This window comes from Cyprinodon variegatus, unplaced genomic scaffold (assembly GCF_000732505.1).
Source record: "Cyprinodon variegatus isolate N-32 unplaced genomic scaffold, C_variegatus-1.0 Scaffold224, whole genome shotgun sequence".
Taxonomy (NCBI): domain Eukaryota; kingdom Metazoa; phylum Chordata; class Actinopteri; order Cyprinodontiformes; family Cyprinodontidae; genus Cyprinodon; species Cyprinodon variegatus.
Genome location: NW_015150677.1, coordinates 932,419 through 955,986, shown reverse-complemented (window position 1 = coordinate 955,986; position 23,568 = coordinate 932,419). Strand labels below are relative to the sequence as shown.

Here is a 23,568-nt window from a genome sequence, read left to right as displayed (position 1 = left end):
TTTTTTTTTTTTTTTTTTTCAATAGAAAAAAAGCAGAATAAACGGCTGATCTGTAGGCTGGAAAGTTTTAGACATGATTAATGCCTTAAATAAATTCACCTATTTTTCCAAAACACCTGTCCATATAGCTTTAAACTAATTGGAGTTGACTTAACTTCTGTATTCCAGTCAGCACTGCAGAACATTTGGTAGTTTAGACATGGAGCCAAGGCTTGAAGGTTTTGACCAACTGTATCATTAGGTCAGATCAACCTTTTAAAAAGTTTTTAGTCAGCTAACATATTCAGGGGTGTGTCTTAACGCCAGGAAGTGCCTGTCTTATTTCTTTTTCTCAAAACTTTGGCCCCTAAAATTAACTTTTTTTAATATCTTAGCTGAAGATTCAACATTAACAAAAAAGTAATGCTATATTTCTTATCCAAAATAGTCCTAGAGAATTACTGTTTTTTACTCAAATAAATCAGTCAGATATAGAACTTTACAAATAATAATCTATCGATGTTCACTTGGCAACAGACAGTTTCATACAGAGAAGTGTAAATACTGTCTTTGATGTGATGGATTGTGTTTGTTTTGTGATTTAAACCATGTGTTTGGTTAATTCAGTTAATGAATGAGCTGTGGGACTAGATCTTGTTTAGAGAAATATTTATCATCAGCCTACAATAAGAAAATATAGTGTGACAGACTCTTAAAAGTTGCATCTGAAGAATTTGCATAAATCTGAAACATAAATAATTTTGAATGAAAAAAAAGCTCAGTATTTTCAAGACCCAGTTTTGTTGCTACAGTACACCTTAAACCAAAAGAAAGATATTAAGTGAGATAAACCAGTTAAAACCCCAAAGAAACATCCACTCCAGCAAAAGGAGGATCTTTAGAAGAATAGTCACACTGTAGTTTGTTGTTGATCCAGTCGTTGTAACCAGGGTAAAATATTTTAGTCAACAGAAATAAGTCTGCAAAACAGCAACCTTATTTTAGATGAAACAGAGGGAAAATTGCTAAGTTACCCCAACCCTCAAGACAGAAACAGAACTCTGTTTGATTTTAAGACCTTAGTGGAATCACAGGAAGAAAACATTAACCTATTAAAATACAAACACAAGTAGGACTCTTTTTGCTGGAGCTTCTGATTCAGAAATAGACCTTCAACCAGCTATAAACACTGAGCTCAATGACTTTAACACTAATTGATCCAAAGGACCCACTGTGAGTTGACTGGAGCTGACACATTGTTAGTAAGGTATTTGCTGATAGAAAAGGTTTTTTGGGAGGTTTAAAGGGAAATTATCATTCCTCACCTGCATCATTATGCAAATAATCTTTGGCTAAGAGTGACAGATCGCTTCTGGCAAAGAGAGAAGCCCTGTTAGTCAATAAAGAGAACATTAGATGGAAATTAAATGGAGGCAGCTTTTTATTCTGAAAGAAAGCACTTATAAACAGATGAAATAGCTCAAATGAGAAGAAGGAAATTAAAGCCAAGGCAGTAAATAATAAACAGCTAAATGAAAACCACATAATAGAAAAACTTTAAGCTGCAAGTGAATGTTTGGGAAGGTGTAGGACGAAGTGAGGAAGAGAAAAATTACCTGAGGACCAAAAGAAAACAGAATAACTCCAAATGCTTCTCTGGAAAGAGAAAAAGCTGTTTAAAGACAAAAAGCAAAGCATAAAGCAAGAGCAGAAGCTAATGCCTGAAGCTGATGAAGACCTGAAACAGTTGGAGACAGAAGGAAGATGAGTCAGCAGGAGAGGAAAACCTCTGGAGAGAAATAAACAAACAGAAAAACCAGGAGAAAGAACAGACCCACATCTTGGAAGAAAAGACTAAAGATATGACAGTAAATTATTGAGGCTAAGAGTGAGAAGATTCATGGGAAAATGAGGAAACACCTCTGCTTTCTAAGGATCAGAGACAAAGGCAGAAAAAAAGGAGGATTTTGGAGCTAATGTCAAATGCAGAGCAAAAAGAAAAAAACCCTGTGCACTGTATTTTTTTCTGGCTCAACCAGACCTCCATCTCTACAGACCGTCTTTATCGTGTCTTCCTCAGTTTCCACTTCCCCCGTATCGCCAATCTCTTTCTGTTCACCTGTCTGACACCTTAAGCTTCCTTCTACTTGTTTCTCCTGATCTCTGTCGCTTTTCACTTTCCTCTTAATCCCCATTGAATCCTCAACAAACATTGTTTCTCTACAGTATTAAGTTAGACTCAAAAGTGTGTTTAAACTCTTTGGCCATGACTGTTTGTCATCCAGGACATGTAATTTGGTGAGTTTAAATTAGTGTTTTATTAATACTGACTATCAGAATGTTTTTCAAATGTTGTTTAAAATTATGCAATTGTTTTTTTATTTTGTAAAGGGGGATGGGGGCTTGTTTATGTATTTACCCAAAGCAGCACTTAGAGCTTATTTATTGAATAGAAAAAGTCGTTAACTGTTAACTGTAAAATATTATGAAGTATTTTTTGAGGGATTGGCCTGATAATTGAGTTCATCATAAGCAGTTCTTTAACTCGCCTTGAGACCAGCTCATTAGAGTGTTTCAGCACTCAACGTCTTGTTACACTGATAGCAAGGAAAAATACTTTCAACCTCCCACTGATTAATATGTTTTTAGGCAAGCTGTGCGTATTTAGACGTGCCTTAGCAACAGAAAGAGACTGTTGATTCTATCTGTTAATGAGGTGAATGTGCAATGTGTGTGCCGATGTTATCCCAACATAATTTCTGATATTTTGAAGTCTGTCTGCAGCTTAAGCTGGCTGCTGATGTGGATGAGGAGGTTAATATCTGATAATTACAGTAATCACATGCGTGCAGATTAGATCAATTCTGGCACTATAGTCACTAGCCTGAATTTCCATCATTGTAGAGCTCATCATTTAGCCTTTTAGCAGTCATTTCCTGTGTTTCCTGGACAGTAACATTAAACCATAACTTTTCTTTGTTTTCGTCCCTGTATTTCTGTTTGGAATCCACTTTATTGTTTTTTAACACCAAGATATGGAGATAAGAAATAGAGTGGATAACATAGTAGATGCAAAAGAAGTCAGTGAAAGTGGAGTATAAAGATAAAGTTGCATTTTCAATTTCAGTGTTTATTGACAGATATTTTGGAGTGCAAGAAATGACGTGAAAATATGTTACATTTTCTGAATATAACTATATTTTTCCCCAATCTGAACAGGTTAATAAGATGATCAGTCAGTGGAATATGAGATTTTAAGCTTTAAATAAGATTAGTACTGATTATGCACTTTAAATAAGATTAAAAGTTGTGTTTTTCATATTTTAAATGTAAATCTTAGTTCATCCACAAACTGATATATATACCCAATAAACTTAAAGATATTTTGGAATCCTGGGCTTTATTAAGTGGATTTGAAATGGCTATTTATTTAATTGACATTAATCTTTAAAACGTCAGCATCACGGGGTGTTTGGCTGTTGGCAGCTCCATGTGACGTATAAGGTGCCCTTTTTCCAACCTGGGAACCTGCCCCCAAAAATGTTGATGCATGCCACTGTTTAAATGTATCTCTTAATTAATTTCTTTAATTAGGGTTATTGTTGGAATTTGAAGGACATAAACATGATAAAAGAAAAAAGATGATACACATGCAGTGCCATAATGGGAACAAGTAAATAATAATGTGTGCGTAGGAGATTTTAAAGTAATTTAAAATTCACCTGTAATGTTTAACTACATCCACATGATCAACAGTGCTGTGTGCAATATTTGTTAATGATAATTAGGCCATAATTAAGCCACATTTGGAAACATTGCTGACAATATATATCACTGTAAACAAAAAAACCCTCAATACATTTTTTTAAATGTATAATAAAATGGCCGAAAATAGAAAAAGGTGTGCTTTGTTTTTACTTCTGCTTAATGTTACTGTGTTAGCAACCAGACTATTGATAATTGAAAAAGACCCTTAGCTCCCTTTTCATGGTCATACGCTGTCTTGCCAAACAGTGGTGACGATTCGGGGCAATTCTTTCTTGTCCCATTAGATAAATGGCTTGTCTTCTGTTTGTCTCAGAAGTCAGAGTTTGGGTCTAGGACTGACTTCACAATCACACACTGGATATTGTAAATGCCAACTGGAGAGTCAGGCTATCTACAAGCGAATACATATTTTTTCATATAATTTTCAAAGTCTTGAAGCTATGATACAGATAGTAGATATTGAACCCTACAATGTGTTTGGGTGTTCAAGCTTTTCAACAATGTATTCTGACTTCCAGAGGGTGTTTTGATATATTATTGCCTGAAAAGTCAGGAATCCCAATCTTTGAAAAAAACCCAGCAGCTTGCCAAGGTTCCAAATCAAGTTAAAAATGGGGAAATGTGCTCCAACTGTATGATTAAATCAATCCAGCTTTAAACATCTGCAGTCTGCAAACATACATAGCACAGAGCATGAAATCATTTTTCCACACATTTCTAATTACAAACCATTTACCATCCCTGTACAGTGATATGTATCGTATTATATCTTAAAAGTACAAAGTTTTATGGTACAGACAATGAATTTCTAACTTGGTCTGACTGGTTGACACGTGCTGCACACATATATACAAAGTAAAGGAACAGCAGTCTGCTGCTACGACTGTCTCTAATTTTAGTTTGGTTCAAGTAAAATATCATCCAAATATTATAGTTTAAATTGAACATTTTTACCTTAAAGAGTGCCATCCCTAGTGCTGATCTGAGCTTCCTCCTTGTTGAAAACATCCTTATGATTTACTCTAGTTTTATTCCATCCCCATCAGACTCCAATTTGACATTTTTTCACACTAGACAAAAGTTTCATTCATGTGAAGTCTGCAATAAGGTTTGAGGTGCACTTTGTAGCTGTTCGTTTGAGATCTATCTTTAAAAACCATTGCCCACTATGTATTCGCTGTGGCGGAGATTCAACAAAGTAGCCAAATATACAGTGCAGGGTATCAAACCCACAAGCATGTCCAGAGAATCCCTCCCGGATCACTTTCATGAAATGACTAGTGGATACTATAGAGGCAATTGTGGTAGAGGAGAGCTCATTTTACATGTCTGGCAATCATAAAGACATATATGGAAAAGAAGAAATAATAAAACTGAAATACCATCTCAAGATGACTCCGCTGCCTTGATGCTGCCTTTGAGTAAGCACTTTTTTATTTCAAGGACACATTGGTTTTGCATCGTCAAATAAAATATCTTCCTGTTCTCTGACATTAAAATGTGGACTTTCTCTCTCCTTTACGTGATATACTCACCTTAGTATTTTGTAACTTGGTGCATGTTGAGTGTTTGGACTTTGCAATAAAGTTTTGAAATGTAGATTTACATTATTTCCTAATAATATTTGATATTCTTACACTCTGAATGAGGGGGGGGGAAACAAGTAACTCCAAAACCTGTTTTTTCCTTTAAATGGTGACCAGTGGAAAGTATTAATCTTGTACAATAATTAAAGGTGTTAACTATGTAATCACAGAGACTAAAAAAATTTTTTTCAATCATTCACAAATAAAACGGCAAGAGGTGTTAATCTTTAGAAGCTCTATTCAAACACAGTCCATGTATATGAGTGTAATGGGCTTTATCAAAAACTCTATAATACATACAGTTTTTTGTATGCTGAAAAAGGGATTAAAAAATATGTTGATTTGGTAAATTTGAAGTCAAAAAAGATAATGTGAAATTAGACCTAATGATAAAACAGCAATATTAAAGTGGTTTGTTTTTCACATCAGAGACTAGAAACCTCCCTCTGACTTTAGATCAGACATATACAAACACTTGTAAAACTTCAGTTGGACTTGCTACTCTTGTACTGTACAGTCTAATCAAAAGAATAAAAACTTTCCTAGATTAAAGCATAACCTAGCCTCTGATTTTTGCTAAATGGTTTAAAAACTATAGAGTACAAGATAATAGAGCATATAAAATAGAGGCCAAAAATGTCTCCCTCTTGTTTCCACCAGATTTTGTGTATTTATTCATTACCAGCTTTAACCAAGAACCTAGTTTCTTGCTTTAGCTAAAGTTTTCATTGCTTCTGATCAATTCATTGTGGTTTGTTGTTGCCATGCAAAACTGAAACAGGGGTCTTAGAGATGTTAAAGTTGAACCTGTCCTCTGGTAAAGCTGCGAAGAAAAGCTATGTTGTCTCCTATCTAGAGTATAAGATAATATATAGCAAACAAACCTTATAATTTTGAATTGTTCCATCTCAAAGTTTAATAGATTTGAAATATAAAGAGGATCTGTCTGCTTTCATAACGGTGAAAAAACACAGTGCCTGCTCTACGCAATGTGAGTCACAGTCACTTCTTAAAATAAACTAATGTATAGAGCGGAAACTAAGAGAATGTGTCTGTGCACATCTGTTTCTTTTTCATCCAGATCCAATTAAAATCGATTCTAAGTAAAATATTAGTACCGGTATATCCTTTTATAACCCTTTTGGAATCAACTAATGTCATTTCTAATAGATCTTTCTTATCTCTAAATGAATTGGTTAACTGGAGGAAGCCTACATGTAATCCCCATCTATTCTACTCTCTGCAGTATCATTTATTCATAAAAACAAACATAATCCTCCATGTTGTTCTTATATTTTATAGAATACCCCATGAGGTGATGCCTAGCAGTTCTCCCTATATGTTATATTTTTCCTCTTGGTCTTTAAACACTTCTAAAATACTGGCAGAAGGGGGGATACCCATCATAAAAAACTATAGTTTAATACTGTGTGCTTCTATAAAATATGCAGGTTTCACTGTCCCAGAACCAGTGATATGATTTGAATATGTTAAGTATGAATTGAACATGAAGCATTTAGACAATGATATTCATAATTTATATTCTGTGATCACCAATTTTGACTTTTGACAGCCATGACAGCCATGTTGGAATTCCAGTTAATTATGATTTAAATATATCAGACGCCTGCATCGCTTCTCTAAAAAACAAAATCATATTCAAATTGCACAGCTGGAACAGATTATTATTTACCTGCATGTACAGTAATTGGGCTAGGCTGCATTGCAGTAAAAATCATTACCTTTCCGATGAGAGCAACAGCATCAGGCATCAAAAAGGGTCGTGACATAGCTTTTCACCAAGATCCCTGGGGCCTCCACTCAGGCATGTCAAGACGTGCCTCACAAAACAAAAGGGGAATAAAACTTGAAGAGACAAACAGAAAACAACCTACGTATATGAAACTGGGGGAAAAAAGCAGGTGCCGATCTGCAGAGGGCGTAAAGTTTCAATGCTTAACTTTCTGTTTTGTTATTTGCTTGTAACTTTGTAATTTATATTTCAGTTTCCTGGAATATAAATTACAAAAACCATATGATTAGTACTGCCAGAGATGTTAAAACCTTTGATGACTTGACCACTTTTAAGCCACATTTTTCTCCAATATGACCATCTCTAGCACACACCTGTTTATGTCATGAAATGTGGGTGAATGTGGTGAATTATTCCTTATATTGATGTTTTGCTTTCTAGTTTAAATATAAATACGAAAGACACGAAATAAACCAAGGATTGATCAGATATCTGAGAATCAAAATATTAGAGAGAAAATGTATGTCTGCTCCAATTTAAGACTTTATGCTTACAAATAACGAAATTCAAGTTTTAAAACTTTCTTTTTTTTTTGGGTTGCTGGTGCTAAACATGTTGCTACGTTGCTTTAAATACCTTATTTAAGTACCTTATAACCTACTTACAAAAATCTTTACTGTTTGGAATTGGCATTAAATAATGAATTTAATCACATTTCTTTTATTCAAACCCGGAAAGCTTTCTAAACCTTGTGTAGTGCTCAGGGAAGTGAAAGGAGAAAGTTTTAAAACGTAATCAACTTCTTAAATTGCATAAAATCTACACTCACAGCTCACTCTGATAGGTACACCTTTTTAGTTGGTGCAAACATGTCATATATGTCAGTAACACGGGAGGCACTGATACAGCAAAAAAAAAACTTCCAAAAATGTGCATCATAAAACACACTCGAACTATTTTAAATACTAATCTGCCTCGGAATTTATGCACAGCCATCTCTGATTTACAGAGGAACTCTTGCAAAAGAGAAAATATCCATTTAAGCATATGGAAGAAAATATCCTGTCAATGAGTTAAAGTAGAGGAAAAATGCAGACTCACGCATAACAAAGCAGATACAATCACAGCACAAATAACAAAGGTATACTGTATATTAGCTCTAAAAAAAACTGTGAATTCAGCCTAAGAACAGATGATTTAGGCATTAGGACAAATGTGGCTGCAATTCCTCTGTGATAAAAGACAACTTAAACAACCTTTGTCAGAAAACTTTTGATTTCAGTTGCGACATTCAGATCCTGAGTTCTATCATAGGTTCAGCCCAGTTTGGATATATTGGATTAGGAGATGTTTTCCTACATACATGAGACTTCTTAGTATCACCTAATGGTCATGTTGATCATGACCAATCTCCTTTGGATGCATCGACCAAAATAATGCAACAACACAGAAAAGCTACCTCCTACTGCTGTCCACCTACTGTACACCTTAAGGCAAAAGGAAATTCTTTTGAGGATGAGATGTTCATTTTGGACAAAGAAGACAGGTGGTTTGAAAAGGGTGTGAAGGAAGCCATTTATGTTAAGAAAGAAAAAACAATCTTAAACAGAGGGGGTAGACTCAGGTTTCATCTCTCAAAAACCTGCAATGCAGCAATAAAGTTTATTCCTTCCCGATATCATCACAACCCCAACTCCCTTACAGGGGACCACAAAATCTCGCCTAATCAGCCAGGCCAACAATTCCCTCTAATGACCCCCCTTTCAGAGGCATAGACCATTATTTGGTATTGCAGACTAACAAAGAACCCAAACGACTGCCCATTCCTAAGGGGCGGACCCGTTCTTCCGGCTCAATTTGCATGTTTTCTAAGCCAAAACAAGGCTTTATTTATGTCCACTCTATAAAGACTCGAAATCAGTGCTAATACTGACATTTTGAATTGAAAAAGCTTCCTGCATGGGAAGAGAAATGTCTTCAAACTTGTAAACTAAGTCCAGAGGATTGTTTTTTTTTACTTTTTTAAAAACTTTTTTTGGAATGCAGCATCCCACAAACATGGATAGATCTCAAGATAGTTTCCTTAATGTGACAGGAAGTTCACAGTGTTCCTATGAGAGTATAGAGCCTTTTTGGGAAATGGCAGAATAAAGCCTTTGGCTCATTTAGGTTTTAGCTGACCAATCAGAATCAACTGTGTGAGGTATCTATGTCAACATGGGCCAAAACACTTAAGGCATTCCAACACCATTTATCAGTTAAGTTATTTTAATTGTTTCTTTTTTTGTGAACTTTTTATTATGTATGTGTATTGATAATGTGAAGAGGGAAAGTGTGAAATAGTGATGATCTTGTATGTATTTCCAAAAAAGTTGGAGTGATGCTCAGAACTGTTGTTAGAGGCTTTGCTGCACAGCTGCATTCGTCACTGTTCACTCTTCCTGTGCCTTTAATGAACACCTCATTAGTTGTAAACCTCATTAGTTGTCTAACGACCTGGAGCAAATGATCTGGAGAAGAGGGAAGGACTTTGTTGCATCTTAGTTACTGGAGCTAGGATGTTTTCACTGCAGTGGATTGTCAAGTTCAAAGCAGCAATCCTCTAAGAAACTTCTTATCTAAACAGAGATAAGCTTTATTAAACATACCAGATTTCATGCATATGAAGTTCAGTCTTAATGTACTTTATAATAAGTTGGCATCTGACAGACAGTAACAGCTTAATGTTATATTTCTTCTTGCCTTTCAGATCTGTGATAAGGAATGGCATTACTATGTGATCAATGTGGAGTTTCCTGCAGTGACACTCTTCGTAGATGGTGTGACCTATGAGCCGTACCTGGTGACGGATGATTGGCCGATCCATTCCTCCAAGATTGATACGCAGCTGACTGTGGGTGCCTGCTGGCAAGGTCAGTGTATATATGTGTGCAGGTTTGTTTTTGTAGTAGGAATCTTTATGCATAAAGAGGGTGAAATAAGACCATACCATGATGTTAGGGATGACAGGTGTTTTCTGCTGTCAGATGTTTCTATGGAAATTTAAGGGAACTATTTCCAAGGAGCAAAGGAAACATCATTTCATGCCTGTTCTTTGGCACTTACAGTTATCAAATATTGAATAATAAAATGTTAAAGAACAGACAAAAAGAAAAAAGAAAACAGCCTATTTTACAGAACATATTATTTAGTCCAAAACAGCTGTTAAACTGAACCATACTGGTAATTAATCACCAAATTGAGACTGAAATATTGATTTTATGTTTTCTCCTCTACAGTTAGCATCAATATTTTTGAGCCCTTGGCAGATCTGATTTATTTGTGATCATTACAAACTTTGCTTCTGATAAAATATGAGACAAGAATTTGTCAGATGTAACAATTATAGGAGCAGCAGCGTTAAAATAAATTGTTTACATTATTAAAATGGCAATATTTATGCTCTCCTGTTAATTATTTATTTCTGATAAGCTTTTTTTGCATTGTTTTCCTCTGCTTTTTGAGAAATACTGTTTGGTAATAAGCTTCACGTCTTTAATGTTGGAAAACCATTTTGCTTCTATAGTAAACTGCATCTCCTTTCCCAGATCCTTGATCATATCTATTTCAGTAACTTCTAGTATAAAGAAACATGGGGTTAGATTCATGATCTTTTTATTCAAAATTCTCCAGAAGTATGAATAACTTTCATATGTTTTTTAGGTAATTTTCTTACTCGACAATATTTTATATAAAGATTGCAATAAGCTCACAAGTTTCCAAAATTAGAGGCGCAAAAGTAGGCAGGTTGTGGGTGATTTACAAAGATCGCTGCTCAAATGCTGGAATGTGCAAACCGATTTGGTTCTGCCCTATTAAAATGAGCAGATTGAGTGTAAACCGAGGTAGGACATTGCCTTGTACTTTGCATATCCTCAACCAATGATTTTACACAGTTTGGTCTTTAAAATTTGATCTGCATATTGATGAAGGCAAGCATGCAAATAAAGGATTTTACACGTCTGTTGAATTGTAAACGCATATCACTTTGCACCTCTGATGATACGCTCTGCACATACAAACTTTTTTTGTTTGCACTCCTTTTAAGACCCGCAAACCTGATAAAGATAAGGCCCTAAAATAATATTTTGTCAAAAGATGCCTTTGTGCAATTTTCTAAACATAATGGTATCTAATATTTTTAAAATGGTACTATTCATCCGGAGGGAACAGTATCATTTATATATAGGTATAGGTGATAATGTTACCACTTGTGCATCCATATGTAAAATGCTGCCTTTGAGCGATTACATACTGTATTTCAGAAATGGAGTTATGGCCATTTCATATAATGTCAGCTTTGTTTTTGTTTTTTTTGCTTTTTTTTTTTAATGCTTCATGTTTCGGATAGAAATGACTGCTTCCTGACACAGCATGTCTCATACTGAGCAAACCTCAACTCATACTCATCAGTTGGATGTTTGGTATTGGCTTTGAGTACTGAAAATGGAATGTTGTTTTCTGTACTCTAGGCACAGTCTTTGCTTTAATCAGGGTGCATAATCTGTCATATCTCATATGAATCAACTGTCCCAAAAAGGGATCACTAACACTCTAATTCACGCAAATGATGCAAACTTTTCCAGAGAAATTGAATAACAGTAGTTTATGTCCATGGATAGAAAAGGATTGGATATAAAATGGAAGTAGGAGAGGACAACATTATAATGCATATGAGCAAAATTTGGAAAAATAAAATTCAAACGAAGGATCGGTGAGCATAAAGGCATTACACACGGTTATTATTAAAGCCTGTGGTGTGATTGGTCAGCTATTCAGGTTCACTGCCTTATTTAGATATGAGAACTGAAATTTGTTCACCTGATGGATGTCTAGTTACTGTAATCATTTCTTTGGAACAGAATGAAATTAAAAGCAGACCCTATGTAGAAAAACAGCTCCAAAATCAATGAGCTGCAGGATTTGTTGGTCTGACACCTTTCGCTCTGATCACTGGACTTGGGTTTATTTTAAAACTGGTGACAAACACTTTATCTTTAGTAGAAAGCTCTGTAGAATCCCAAACAGAAAGAGGGTGAGGAAACAGGAAAGCATTAGAATGCACTAGGGGATTAAGATGTTACACCTGAGGCTAATAGTGTTTTCTTTTTCAAGCAGGGTGAATATCGGCAGCAGATTCTGCATGTCATTTCCACCAAGGGAAATTAAAGTAAGCAGTGATTAGAGTGGGATGAATACTGCTGCTGTTTATTACTTGAATTATTACAAAAAACATGCTTCATAGGGCAGAACGGTAAGGAGCGATCTGTTCAGCAGCATGTCTAAATCCCACTCGTAAGACTTCCCGAGCATCCTCCAACGCCTCAATCATAATGACATTTCGGGTGGTGTTTAAATTTTCCTTCATTCAGCTCCTGATTGCAATTTTCTCTGTCGTCATCATTATTGCCTCGTTGCCTCATCCAGCCCTCTTGAGCTGCCTCTTTCTATGAATCTTTGATTGTGAGAGAAAGCCCTGAAGGAAGGATTAGCAAGACAGAATGGGGGACAAGTTTTCCAGCTATTACATCCCAATGAAGCCGCTTTAAGCTTCACTAAGCCACAACTGATAACTTTGCAGACCATTAGCAAGCAAGATTGCCTTTCAGAGTCTCTGGTTTCTCCGTCCTCTTTTCCTCACAATCAACAACATAGTGATGAAGCATGTGGAATAAAAACAGACATTAACACTGTATTCTCGCTGTCGTACAAGTCAAAAGATTATGTGCATTGCTACTTTGAAGGTTAACAAGAAAATGGTTTGAATGCTGCTGATCTCAAGTAGTTTTTTATTGCAGTATGCCAGTCAGCTTTTTATAGTTACAATTATAAATCTGTGTTTATCATATGATTTACGTTTCCAAGAGATGTTGGGTGTTCACCTTAGTAATGTTTACATACGATATAAGAGGACAAGGTGAAGGGTGGGAATAAAAAGAGATTTTTTTTTGCAGGAAATTGAAAAGTGTCTATTACATTAAAAAAGCACAATGTGGTTCTCTTTTACATGATAGCGCCCAGATCCACAATAGAAAGAATTCAGTGCGGTGCTGAAAATGTCAGTCTGTTTCAGCTCATTCATAAAAGGCCAATTTCCACCAGCACAGGTTGTCTTTCAAGAACAGTTTTAACACATGCCATCGAAATATTTTTAGTTTATTGCGTTCCAGTAATGATCGAATTCAGGAATTTGGGAGTGAGCTTATTTTTTAGTTTTTTAAAGATTTTCCAGCTGATATCGTTGCTTTGGTCCTGCTTAACCTAGTGTGCAAACATTACCTTGCTTGGGTAGCGTTAACACTCCTCTAATTAGTGCAGAATGCCTCAAACAGTATGACACACAGTTAGCTATTGAGTCTAATGGCTCACTCTTAGTCCACAAGAGTTAACATACTGCTGCACTGGCTGCCCTCAGCCAGCTTCCTACCTTCATTGAGGCAATCACAGCTCATTCTGCTAAGTTAATGGCTTAGTTGGACACTGTTTGACACCCCTGCAAGACCTTAATCCCACCTTACACTGTCTGATGGCCCCTCTTCTCTGTCAGCCAGCACCTAGGCCTGCTGCTGCAAACTCAAGCCATTGTGTGTCCGAGTAAACATTCCTAGTGCTTCAGTTCCTGAGGTTTCTGATATGGTTGGTCAAGCTTATCTGCCTCATGCTCCAGTCTATGAGTCCTTCAGTGAAGGTGTCTATATAGACATGCCTGGTCTTCTGTCCCTGACTGCTCCAATGAGGGTTCCTTGTTGCTGAGCTCTACTGTGGGTTTCTGGCTGCTTGGCCTCTCTGTGGGGTCTCAGCCTTCACAGCTTCTCCAAAGACTTACGTTTCTTATGCTCATTTGTTGGTCCAAGAGCCATTGGTTTGCCTTACTACAGTATGTGGTTAACATCAAACTTCACAGCAGGCCTCTTCACTTGCCTCCAAGGTTTCAACTTTACTTATAAGGGCCTCCTCTACGAGATGACTGCTGGATCTCCTCCCGGATCTCTGGTTTAGTGTTTGTTTTGAGCCTTACATCCAAGGCCACCTCTGCTCACCCTGTTTAGGTTTTGTTTCTGGTTAATGCACTTATTAAGGGTGCCTGCCATCTGCCCTTGGGGGCAGAAGGAAATGTCACAATTAGCTCTTTTTTTGTTTTGATTACTTCCACCGGCCTGTGTTATATCTAGTTTCCTTTAATCTCAGTTATAAATTTAAGATCTCTTTTTTGGTCATGTTGTTGTTGTTTTTTTTGGCTGCTCATCCTCCCTTTATGTCTGTAGTCTATTTCATTGAAAAGTCAATTTCTAAAGGTGAGAACTAAACTGTTAGGGAAATCCATTATTATTTAGATCAACAGAAATATCGTGGACCGCTTGTAATACAGATATAAATACCTTGGTTTAAAAAAAATTACATGCAATATGTTGGCTTGCTTGAAGTATTTCCATTTGACTTTAGTCATGAAGTCCCGTACTGTTATTTGAACATTTATACATTTAATTTAGCCAGCTCTGATTGGGTTGAGACTAAGACTCCGTCTCGTATCATATTAGTGATAATATGAGCCTATATTTTACCCAAAAATGTGCCTTGAATAGCCAAAGTAACCTCTGATATATATCACTAAAATCTGATCAGTTCGATGCTAGTTTTAGCCAGAAACTAATTCTGGTTGAAACGTTTGGAAGAATTGTTTTCTCTGAAAATGATAAATGAGATGCATGAGGTCATGCTGCTCTCTGACCTTTAATCATAAAAATCTAAATATCTGAATATAATGTTTTTTGTATGAAAACCTGGTGTAAAAATTAAGCCAAATTAAAAACATCCTGGTAACATAAGTGTTCTGGTACATCGGCAAATGTGCTTTAAGCATTAGGCAGAGAACTTTTTCTTCAGAGAGAAAGAAATTTAAAATAGTAATGTAAAGAACTAAATGTATCTTTTCAGATAGAATATCATGGAACACCACACACCATCTGTGTGTTTTTCCTCAGACTCATTTTTATAAGCCTGGCTGGGCGTGCATGCACGTCCATGTGAACAGAGCTTAGGCCCTCCCTGCCACCAGAGCAGCGTAGCGTAGCATAGGGGCAAAATGGCAGAGAGCCTGTCCAGCAGAGGGAAGAGTTAACCTGAAGATGCCAGTTATGATTAATTTTTATCATTTATGGAAAGGCTTGTTAAACCCTTAACACCTAGGTTGTTAATATAATAGATGTATATACTTCTCTTAATTATATAATTTTTTTCTCCATAGTGTAGTGGTATAAGGTATACATTTTAATGTTTTATTTCATCTCCCTGAGAAGTCAAGTTTTTTTAAAACAGAGATCCATTTGGCAGGATAAAATAAATAAAATTTAGGGTTAGGGGAAGAGACACTTTGAACAGAGTTGGAAATCTTTAAGAATACGATTTAATTCAATTTATTTGTATAATCCCAATTCACACCCCGTGTCATCTCAAGGAACTTTACAGAGACATTTCAATCAGATTATTAATTTAAATATACTTGTAGTGGCAGGTGAATAAAAATGACAACAGTTCCCCAAATGGACAAATAACCACAGTAAAGAACTGAAGTAAAGAGAAATATTGGGCAAGGAACTATACTTACATCACACGATTTGCAAATACAATACAATGCATACAATTGGCAGTGGACGGTAATTCCTGCTCCCTGAATGCTGGTCTCACGGCACTGAGCCACGCCAAAGCACAAAATAACTCACGTACAAGTAGAACTACAAAATAAACTGGTGCATCATAAGTAATGTAGAGTTAAATGTGGGCAAGGACTTTTAACACAGATCATACAGTCACATTGTTTCAAAGTTTCTATCAAGGAAAACCAGCTGATTGCATCAAATAATTGACTTGCAGGATACACTCCTCCTGGATGAGCTTGCGGCAATGATATCCGCTTGCATTTTGTTGCAATCCCTCACACCAAGAAGGCATGAAGCGACAGTAGAAAGGGAAAACTCCCTTTTAACAGGAAGAAACCTCCTGGAGAACCAGGCTTAACCTGAGTGGCTGTCTGCCAAGACTGACTGGGGTTCAGGGAGACAGAAGTAGACATACAGAAAGAAGCAAAGATGCAAAATATTATCTTTTGGCCCTCTCCAGGAAAGAAATACCTATAAAGATGTTGATGGCAACAACCCAAATTATATTTCTTTCCAAGATGTAGTCACAGTCAAACGGAAACAGACCACATAAACATATATATATTTTTCAGCTTTTTTATTGTCATTACACAAGTACAGAGCAACAAAATGAACTCAGCATTTAACCCGTTCCCTTTGGGAGTAGTGGGCTACCATTGTGCAGCGCCTGGGGAGCAGTGTGATGGTTAAATTGTCTTGCTCAGGGAGCCAGAGTGGCACTCCTTGGTAGTGGGGCTTGAACTGACAACCTCTGGATTCCAAGCACAATCCCCTACCAGATGAAGCTGCAATGACAAGAAAAAGCAAGATAAAGGTATGATTGGAACTTAAATACTGCAGAATTTGGAGAATAGAGATAGAATGAAGTAGAATGATGAAAAGTAAACCCTGCCTCCTACAGCAGCCTAAACCTATAGCAGCATAAATATAGAAAATAGCTCAGGATAATCTAACTATTTTGGTTGAGGTATGAGGAAGATAGAGCAAAAGGGAAACATTATGCCTGTTCACAAGCAAAAGAAAGCACCCATAAATGTCTTAACACATAAAATAAGTTCTACTGTTACTTCCAAACCTAAAAAGAAATTAAAAGCAAACCCCCAAAGACAATCTGCATTTTCTTTATTTCCCATTTCCTGAGAAAAACCGTCATACCCTGCTGTTTGGATCAACCTTAGAAATTTAAAAGATCTTACAATTTAAAAACTTGCTTTCAGATACATATGATCTATAGAGTAACCACTGGTACTTAAAGTAAATTGCTGAATAACATTTATAAAAGGGTATCTTAAACGTCTCCCTTTCTTTTAAACCTAATGTTATTTAGTTTTACCTGTAGCTCCTGAATCATTAAATTACAGTACTGAGTGCATGTCTAGACAGCAAATCTTGTGAGCATCCAGTTATTGACTCATGGACACTCTTTCTTAATAAAACTTTTTAGCTTTGTTTTGCAAAATGGAAGAGAAAAAGCATTTTAACAGGAAATATTTCTGCGTAGATGAAGGATGATGAGCAAGGATATTAGGGGATTTCTCACTCTGCTCCAGCCTATAACAACTCATCATCTGCAATGCACAGTATTCACCATGTGTTATCTGAGTGCAAAAACAAGAGCAATGCAATAACTACAATTCATAACATACATTTAATGCAGCTTGATGGGTTTTTATGGAAAAACATTTTTACAGCATGCTTCAAGTGGATAGACTACCTGCTTAATAGGACTCAACATCGACCTAGACAGTTTTAAAAAAACAGAGGTTTTCTTAATCACTCAGCAGGATATGCAATAACCTCAAGAACTATGATTAGTTTTTCTTCAGTTTGTCTTTTTTTTTTTTTTTTACATAACATTTTCGGTATAGTTTCTTAGAGATCATTGCACTAAATCAAACAGGCTTTACCCACCACAGTGTCCATACTTTAACTCTACTGATAAAGAACCCGAAGGACCCTTTTTTGCTGCTCTCCATCTCTCCAAAAAAAGATGGTCCCATTGTTACTGGAATAATTTATCCAACATTTACATATAATTCTCAGAAGGATCCAAGATAATGAGGGAGTTTTTTTTTTTATTTTTTTTTACTGTAATACCTTTGGAGGAAAGTCTGTTAACAAGATGGACCCTGTGGTTTCTATTGCTTCTTTTGTTTCTGTACATTGTAAGTCTAGGGAGAAAAATCCAAGCTTGTAGGAGAAGCTGGTTTCCAACTTGCTGACGGCTGTTTCTGTAATAGGATCAACTCACTAAGGTCCACATATATACAGATATAGTTCTCTCCCACAGAGCTGGGAGAGAAAGTATGCCTCCAGCTAAATGCAGGTTAGCTGCTTCGTAAGAGCATCCGCAGTTACAGTCCACAATTCCCCAGGCTGCTTTATGTTGTACAGGTTTTGCTCAAAGGGAACCTCCTGTTTGAGCTAAGAAAGAGTGACTTCAAACAATAAAAATACTGAGCCAATGTCTCATGGTTTCCCCAAAATTGCAATGCAAGGGCAAAATAAGACACCATTTCTTAATCCTACTCTGTCTGATTACCTGGATTTAACCTATGCAGTTATTTTTAAATGCTCCATTTCATTTGTATTTAATTGATATGTTGTAAGAAACAGGACATAATTAAAACCTCAGGTTTTAAGCACGTCATTACCACTTGGTTAATAGAATCTCAGGTCTTCAATAATAATCAGTATTATGACTGCATGTGTTGTTTCATTTAGAGGGTGTATTGATTGGCTCTTGCCCCTGATACCAATCTGAGTCATTTCAAATTATGCATGTCCCAACTCAATACTTTATTCAAATCAATAGCATATGCATGCTCTGAAAAATATGTTGTGTGTGTGTATGTGTAAAAACTATTAAATGTGTTTTAATTGTGTGCTAGCTTATGGTATTTGGATGTTGCAGTATGCTATCCAGCTTTACCCTGAAAACCTTCTGTAATTATGCTGCTCTAACATACTAATAACAAGACTTTAAAGACTATAATGATCTGACAACATCTCATTTTGTTTATATTCAGGGGATATTTATCTAACTTGATACATACAGGAACCCCAGTCAGGGCATACTGTTCTGCTGAGGTACTTGGCTGAGTCTACTGTAGCATGTTTGTATCTCTATATGAAACTTACTGATATTTTTGTTCAGAGTATATTGATTCTGTGTGATTCCTGAAGGGGTATGCAGAAAAACTTGAGAGGAAAAGGTGATCTCCTGATCCAAAAAGTTGTTGTTGTTTTTTTTGCCTTGAGTGTGAAATAAATGACTTTTGTTTCAGTTTATGCACACATGTCATTGGAGAAACCAAAAACATGGAGACTATAGAAGTAACAGGAGTCAAACAACAGTCCTTGAAGGCTAATGTCCTGCGACTTTTACATGCATCTCTGCTTTGATACACTTATTTGTACGACTCTGGAAACTTGAATATATGTTGAAGAGGTAATTCATACATTTGATTGGGGTGTGTTGGAGCAGGGACATGTCTAAGTGTTTCAGGATATCAGCCCTTGAGGACTTCAGTAGATATCAGGTATAAAACCATGAGATTACAAAACAATTATTTTCCAAACCTGATTTTTTTTGTCAAATTTTTTGCAAGGGTTCTCTTGGTAGAAATAAATTAAAAGGGGGATTTCACACTGCGCAGACTACCCCCCAAAATTTAGCCCCCTCTTAATTACCTAATACTACTCAAATTATATTTGAAAAGAAACTTTAAAAAAAAATCATATAAGGGAAGAAGTTACGTAAATTTAATGACATATAAAGCAAAAAAAAGTATTTTTTTTTTTAACTCAATATGTCAAATGTTGTCTATAGTTTTGTTTTTGTAGTTTTTAAATCTAGTTCTGCAAACAGCTCTGCCTTGAAATCCAAGTTGTTATAGATATATACATTGATACATAATTCTATGAATGACCCACTTTAAAGCTGAATCAATTGCTTTAGTTGCCTGAATATGAATAATGTGAGTCTTTATACTTTTCTTAGATTGCATCTGTCCTTTACTACAATTACCTTTTTTTTTTACTACTTTCTTCCCCATAATATCTCCTGCTCCTAATTTTTCCTCAACACCCTTTGTTGTCTTTGTTTCCCTTTAGGCGGTGAGGTGGCAACACCGAGGTTCACTCAGTATTTCCATGGCAGCCTCTCAGGTCTGACGATTCGACCGGGCCGCATTGAAACCCAGAAGGTTATCTCCTGCTTGCAGGCCTGCAAAGAAGGCCTTGATATTAACTCCCTTGAAAGCCTTGCTAAGGATATAAAGGTGTGTGGAAACATGAAGCTCCTACTCACAGTTATCAAGATACTTCAGTTAGTGTAGAGAATCTTCATTATCTCTGCATCTCTATTGCAGCACTATGACACTGTCGCATGTAATCAGTGAAAGCTCTTATATAAACAGCTCTGATTAAAGATCCTGAGTTCCTGAGTTAAAGAAACTAGTTTGAGCTTAGAAAGTTTTTCGTGTTTGTCCAGTTTCACTTTAACCCAGCCCAATCAGTGTTGGTGTTGGAAGGAGAGGACGTGGACAGCATCAATACAGCCATGACGAAGGTCTCCTACATCAACTCTCGCCAGTTCCCCACGCCAGGCCTCAGACGGCTGCACATCTCCACGTCTGTACAGTGAGTTCTCAATAATTCAGTGGATGCAGTTTCAACTTTGTCATCTTTGAGATTAAGCAGAGTTTTCCTTTTCTGAAGAACAAATGGTTTTGGCTATTTTCCATAACTGTCTTTTTCTAAAAAGGTTTTGTTTATTAAGATTAGGTTCTGAGACCAAAGATTCCTGGGCAGATCTCTTTTGTCATGCCGGGTATATCTCTTCTACTTTCATGCATCACAATCAACCTAATGTCTTCATCACAGGCTTTGCATTTTGGAACAGGGATCAGGCAAAGCATTTAGACACAAGGTGAAGCAGTAAGGGGTAAAGGAGGGATAGTGTGTTTGAACAAAGTCTTCTACACCTGTTCTAGTATGTAATTTGATGCCTCGTTATTTTTTATTGCACATTATGAAGTTAATAACTCATAAAATTAAATAGCCACTCAAATAAGAAGTGTTGTGTTTATCATCATGACACTAAAGGTTGTTGCTGTAGCTGGAAAGTAAATCTGCGAGGACTTAGTTTACAGCCTCACAATGAGTTCTGCACATTTAACTGCTGCAGCAACAAATAATAATACAACAATTATGATTGTAGTCTTACATGGGAATTATATTCAAACACCAAGCATGGTATTAATACATTTATGCAACCTGTACAGTTACCTCCACACAGGGGTAGAGCTATACCCTAAAACCCCACCTTGTTATAGGTTGTGTATTTCATATTACCCCAAACCTTTTTTACAAGTTTGTTTGCTTGGATTTTTGAATAATCACTATCAGTTATAATTTCTTCACTGCACTTTTTATTTTCTCCCTCAACTGTAATACATCTGGAATCATCGTTCTCCACTGTACTTGCCAGGATATTATTGAAATAATAAAATAATCTCAGAAAACGACTCTTCTATAGATAGTTTTACAAATACATTTGATATCACCTTGAAGTTTTGTGGTGGAGCTTTGTAATTGGTTGAATTCTTACCATGGTTTACCCTCAACTACAGCTCCTGTTTTAACTTTACCTAGATTTTACATGAAAAACTTGTACAGTACCCTTTGGAGGCACAAAGCTAAAATGCTTCATGCTAAAACATTTAAACATTTTACGTTAAAAAATGTTAAAATACCACCACAGTCTAGGATTGTATATTAATTTTATGTTTAAAATTATAGCTTCATGCTGCAGATGGCAAGTAAAATGCTGTTCTGGGACAATACTTACACTTAGAGTTCTGTTGTGTCTCACAAAGGAACATCTTCAGAGAGAAAATCAGAAGTTATGACTTTACGAAACCAGGTTATCTGAACTCCCATTCATCACAAATAAAAGAACATTGTAGCCTATGTCCGTGAAACAAATTTAAAACTTCTTGTTGTTACTCCTTTTCACAGAGTTTGGATGAACTTGACATGAATTATAGAGTGAAGAATAGTCTTATTGCTGAAAAGCACACACTATTATTTTTATGACTTTTTTCTTTCCTTCTTCTAACCACTGATATCAAAATGCCTGCAAGCACTGCTGAAAAGGCTCAACTCAATTAAGATCACAAGTTATGAACCCTAACAACAGGAGCAGTTAAAACACAGAAGGGGTTATTAGAGGAAAAGGGTGTTTAAATCAGGGATGTAAATGTTCAGGGTAGCATCACGCAAAGATGTCATGTATATTTTAGCAAAGCTTTCAGTGGGCCAGTATGACACAGTGGGATTTTTTTTTCCAGGTGGACCACATACCAGGACTTCTAACACATACACACACACACGCACACACACACACACACACACATACACACACACACAACCTCTCCACAGATTCCAGCTTGTAGCCTAGTTGTAATTTGAAAAATGATTTTAGCTGTGTTTACCTGACTGCCAAATGACTCAAACTACAGCAGAGCTGAATGATAGCAGTACTTTGAATAGTTCTTCACTTTACAATGAAACACAGACCAATATTAGCACATTTAAGGGGCAGTGCTACCATTTTGTGGACCTGAACACAAGTACAGCATGGACCCTCCCGAGTTTTTATTTCTTTAAAGAAGTTTGCTGTTTTTTCAATAGTGGGTAACTACAAATAAAATCATGCATTGCTATGCTTTTGTTGTTCTTTTGCAGAGATTTTTTTTTTTTGTCTAGAACAGTTCCTTTTTCCTTTTTAAGGAACAGTGCAGAAAGAAACAGAATAAGCTTTAAGCTATAGTGCTGATGATCACCAAAAGGTACAGGAGTTTGTACATTAATAATGCTTTGATAGAGCATTTCTCTTGGATCTATGTGCTAATTGGGTTTAGTTTTGGAGAGAGTAACCTGCTGTATCCATGTCATGAGATCAGTCCACAAATGTGAGGGAATGATGGCTGCATGATTTTAAAGACACATAATTGAATATATAAATAACAAGCAATCTGTACATATAGAATTAAAAATATATTTATAAATTATATATATAAATAGTGTTTAAAGGTATAGGGGAGGATTTTCTTTTTCCGGGTGGATCATCAAAATAAGTGGTCCTCCTAATTGTCAATCATTCTGGTGATATCTTTACGTACGGCCGTCCTACATGCTCGTCCCTAGGCAGCTATCTTTTTCTGTGCATGTACACTTTCAGGTGTATATGTGTGGTGAGATACGGTCTTAGCAAATTATTGAAGCTCACCTTTCTCATAACAGATCCTACAAGAATTAGCTATTGAAAGCTCTAAATGCACAGGCAGAAAAAAAAATCTTGCTAGCAGATAGCTTGTTTATTGGCCTGTAACATGTGTAAGCTATAAAGATGCTTGTAGCTACAGAGATACACACATATTTGCATTCACAATCGTATTTACGCTTGTCAAAAATACAGTTTCACTTACAGGTGGTGAGTCTGACATGGTGAAAAAAGTTGCTAATCTTCTTTTGGAAAGTAAGCTGGTATGACCGATACACACAGCAACTTGTAAACAGAGAATGCACACTAGTCTTTTCAGAAATGAGGGAAAATCCTTCCCTATATCTTTAATATGGGTGGAAAATGGAGGAGTCTTCATGCCAGTTTACAAAAATCACAATAAATCCTCAAAAGATTAGGAAACATCTCAATATATAAGATGTATCCAGAACTCAACCATTTTTGTCCAAATCATATAGATTGTGTTTTTTAACA

General features: G+C 36.2%; 1 protein-coding gene across 2 annotated transcripts in view; it reads left to right on the top strand.

The window, feature by feature from the left end:
• Positions 1-23,568, top strand: part of clstn2 (calsyntenin 2) — a 188,033-nt gene that overhangs the window by 154,315 nt on the left and 10,150 nt on the right. For both annotated transcript variants that reach the window (XM_015380869.1, XM_015380868.1), the window contains exons 10-12: positions 9,836-9,998; positions 19,899-20,065; positions 20,278-20,426. In XM_015380869.1, the coding sequence (XP_015236355.1) occupies positions 9,836-9,998; positions 19,899-20,065; positions 20,278-20,426 (479 nt within the window). The remainder of the gene's footprint in view (positions 1-9,835; positions 9,999-19,898; positions 20,066-20,277; positions 20,427-23,568) is intronic.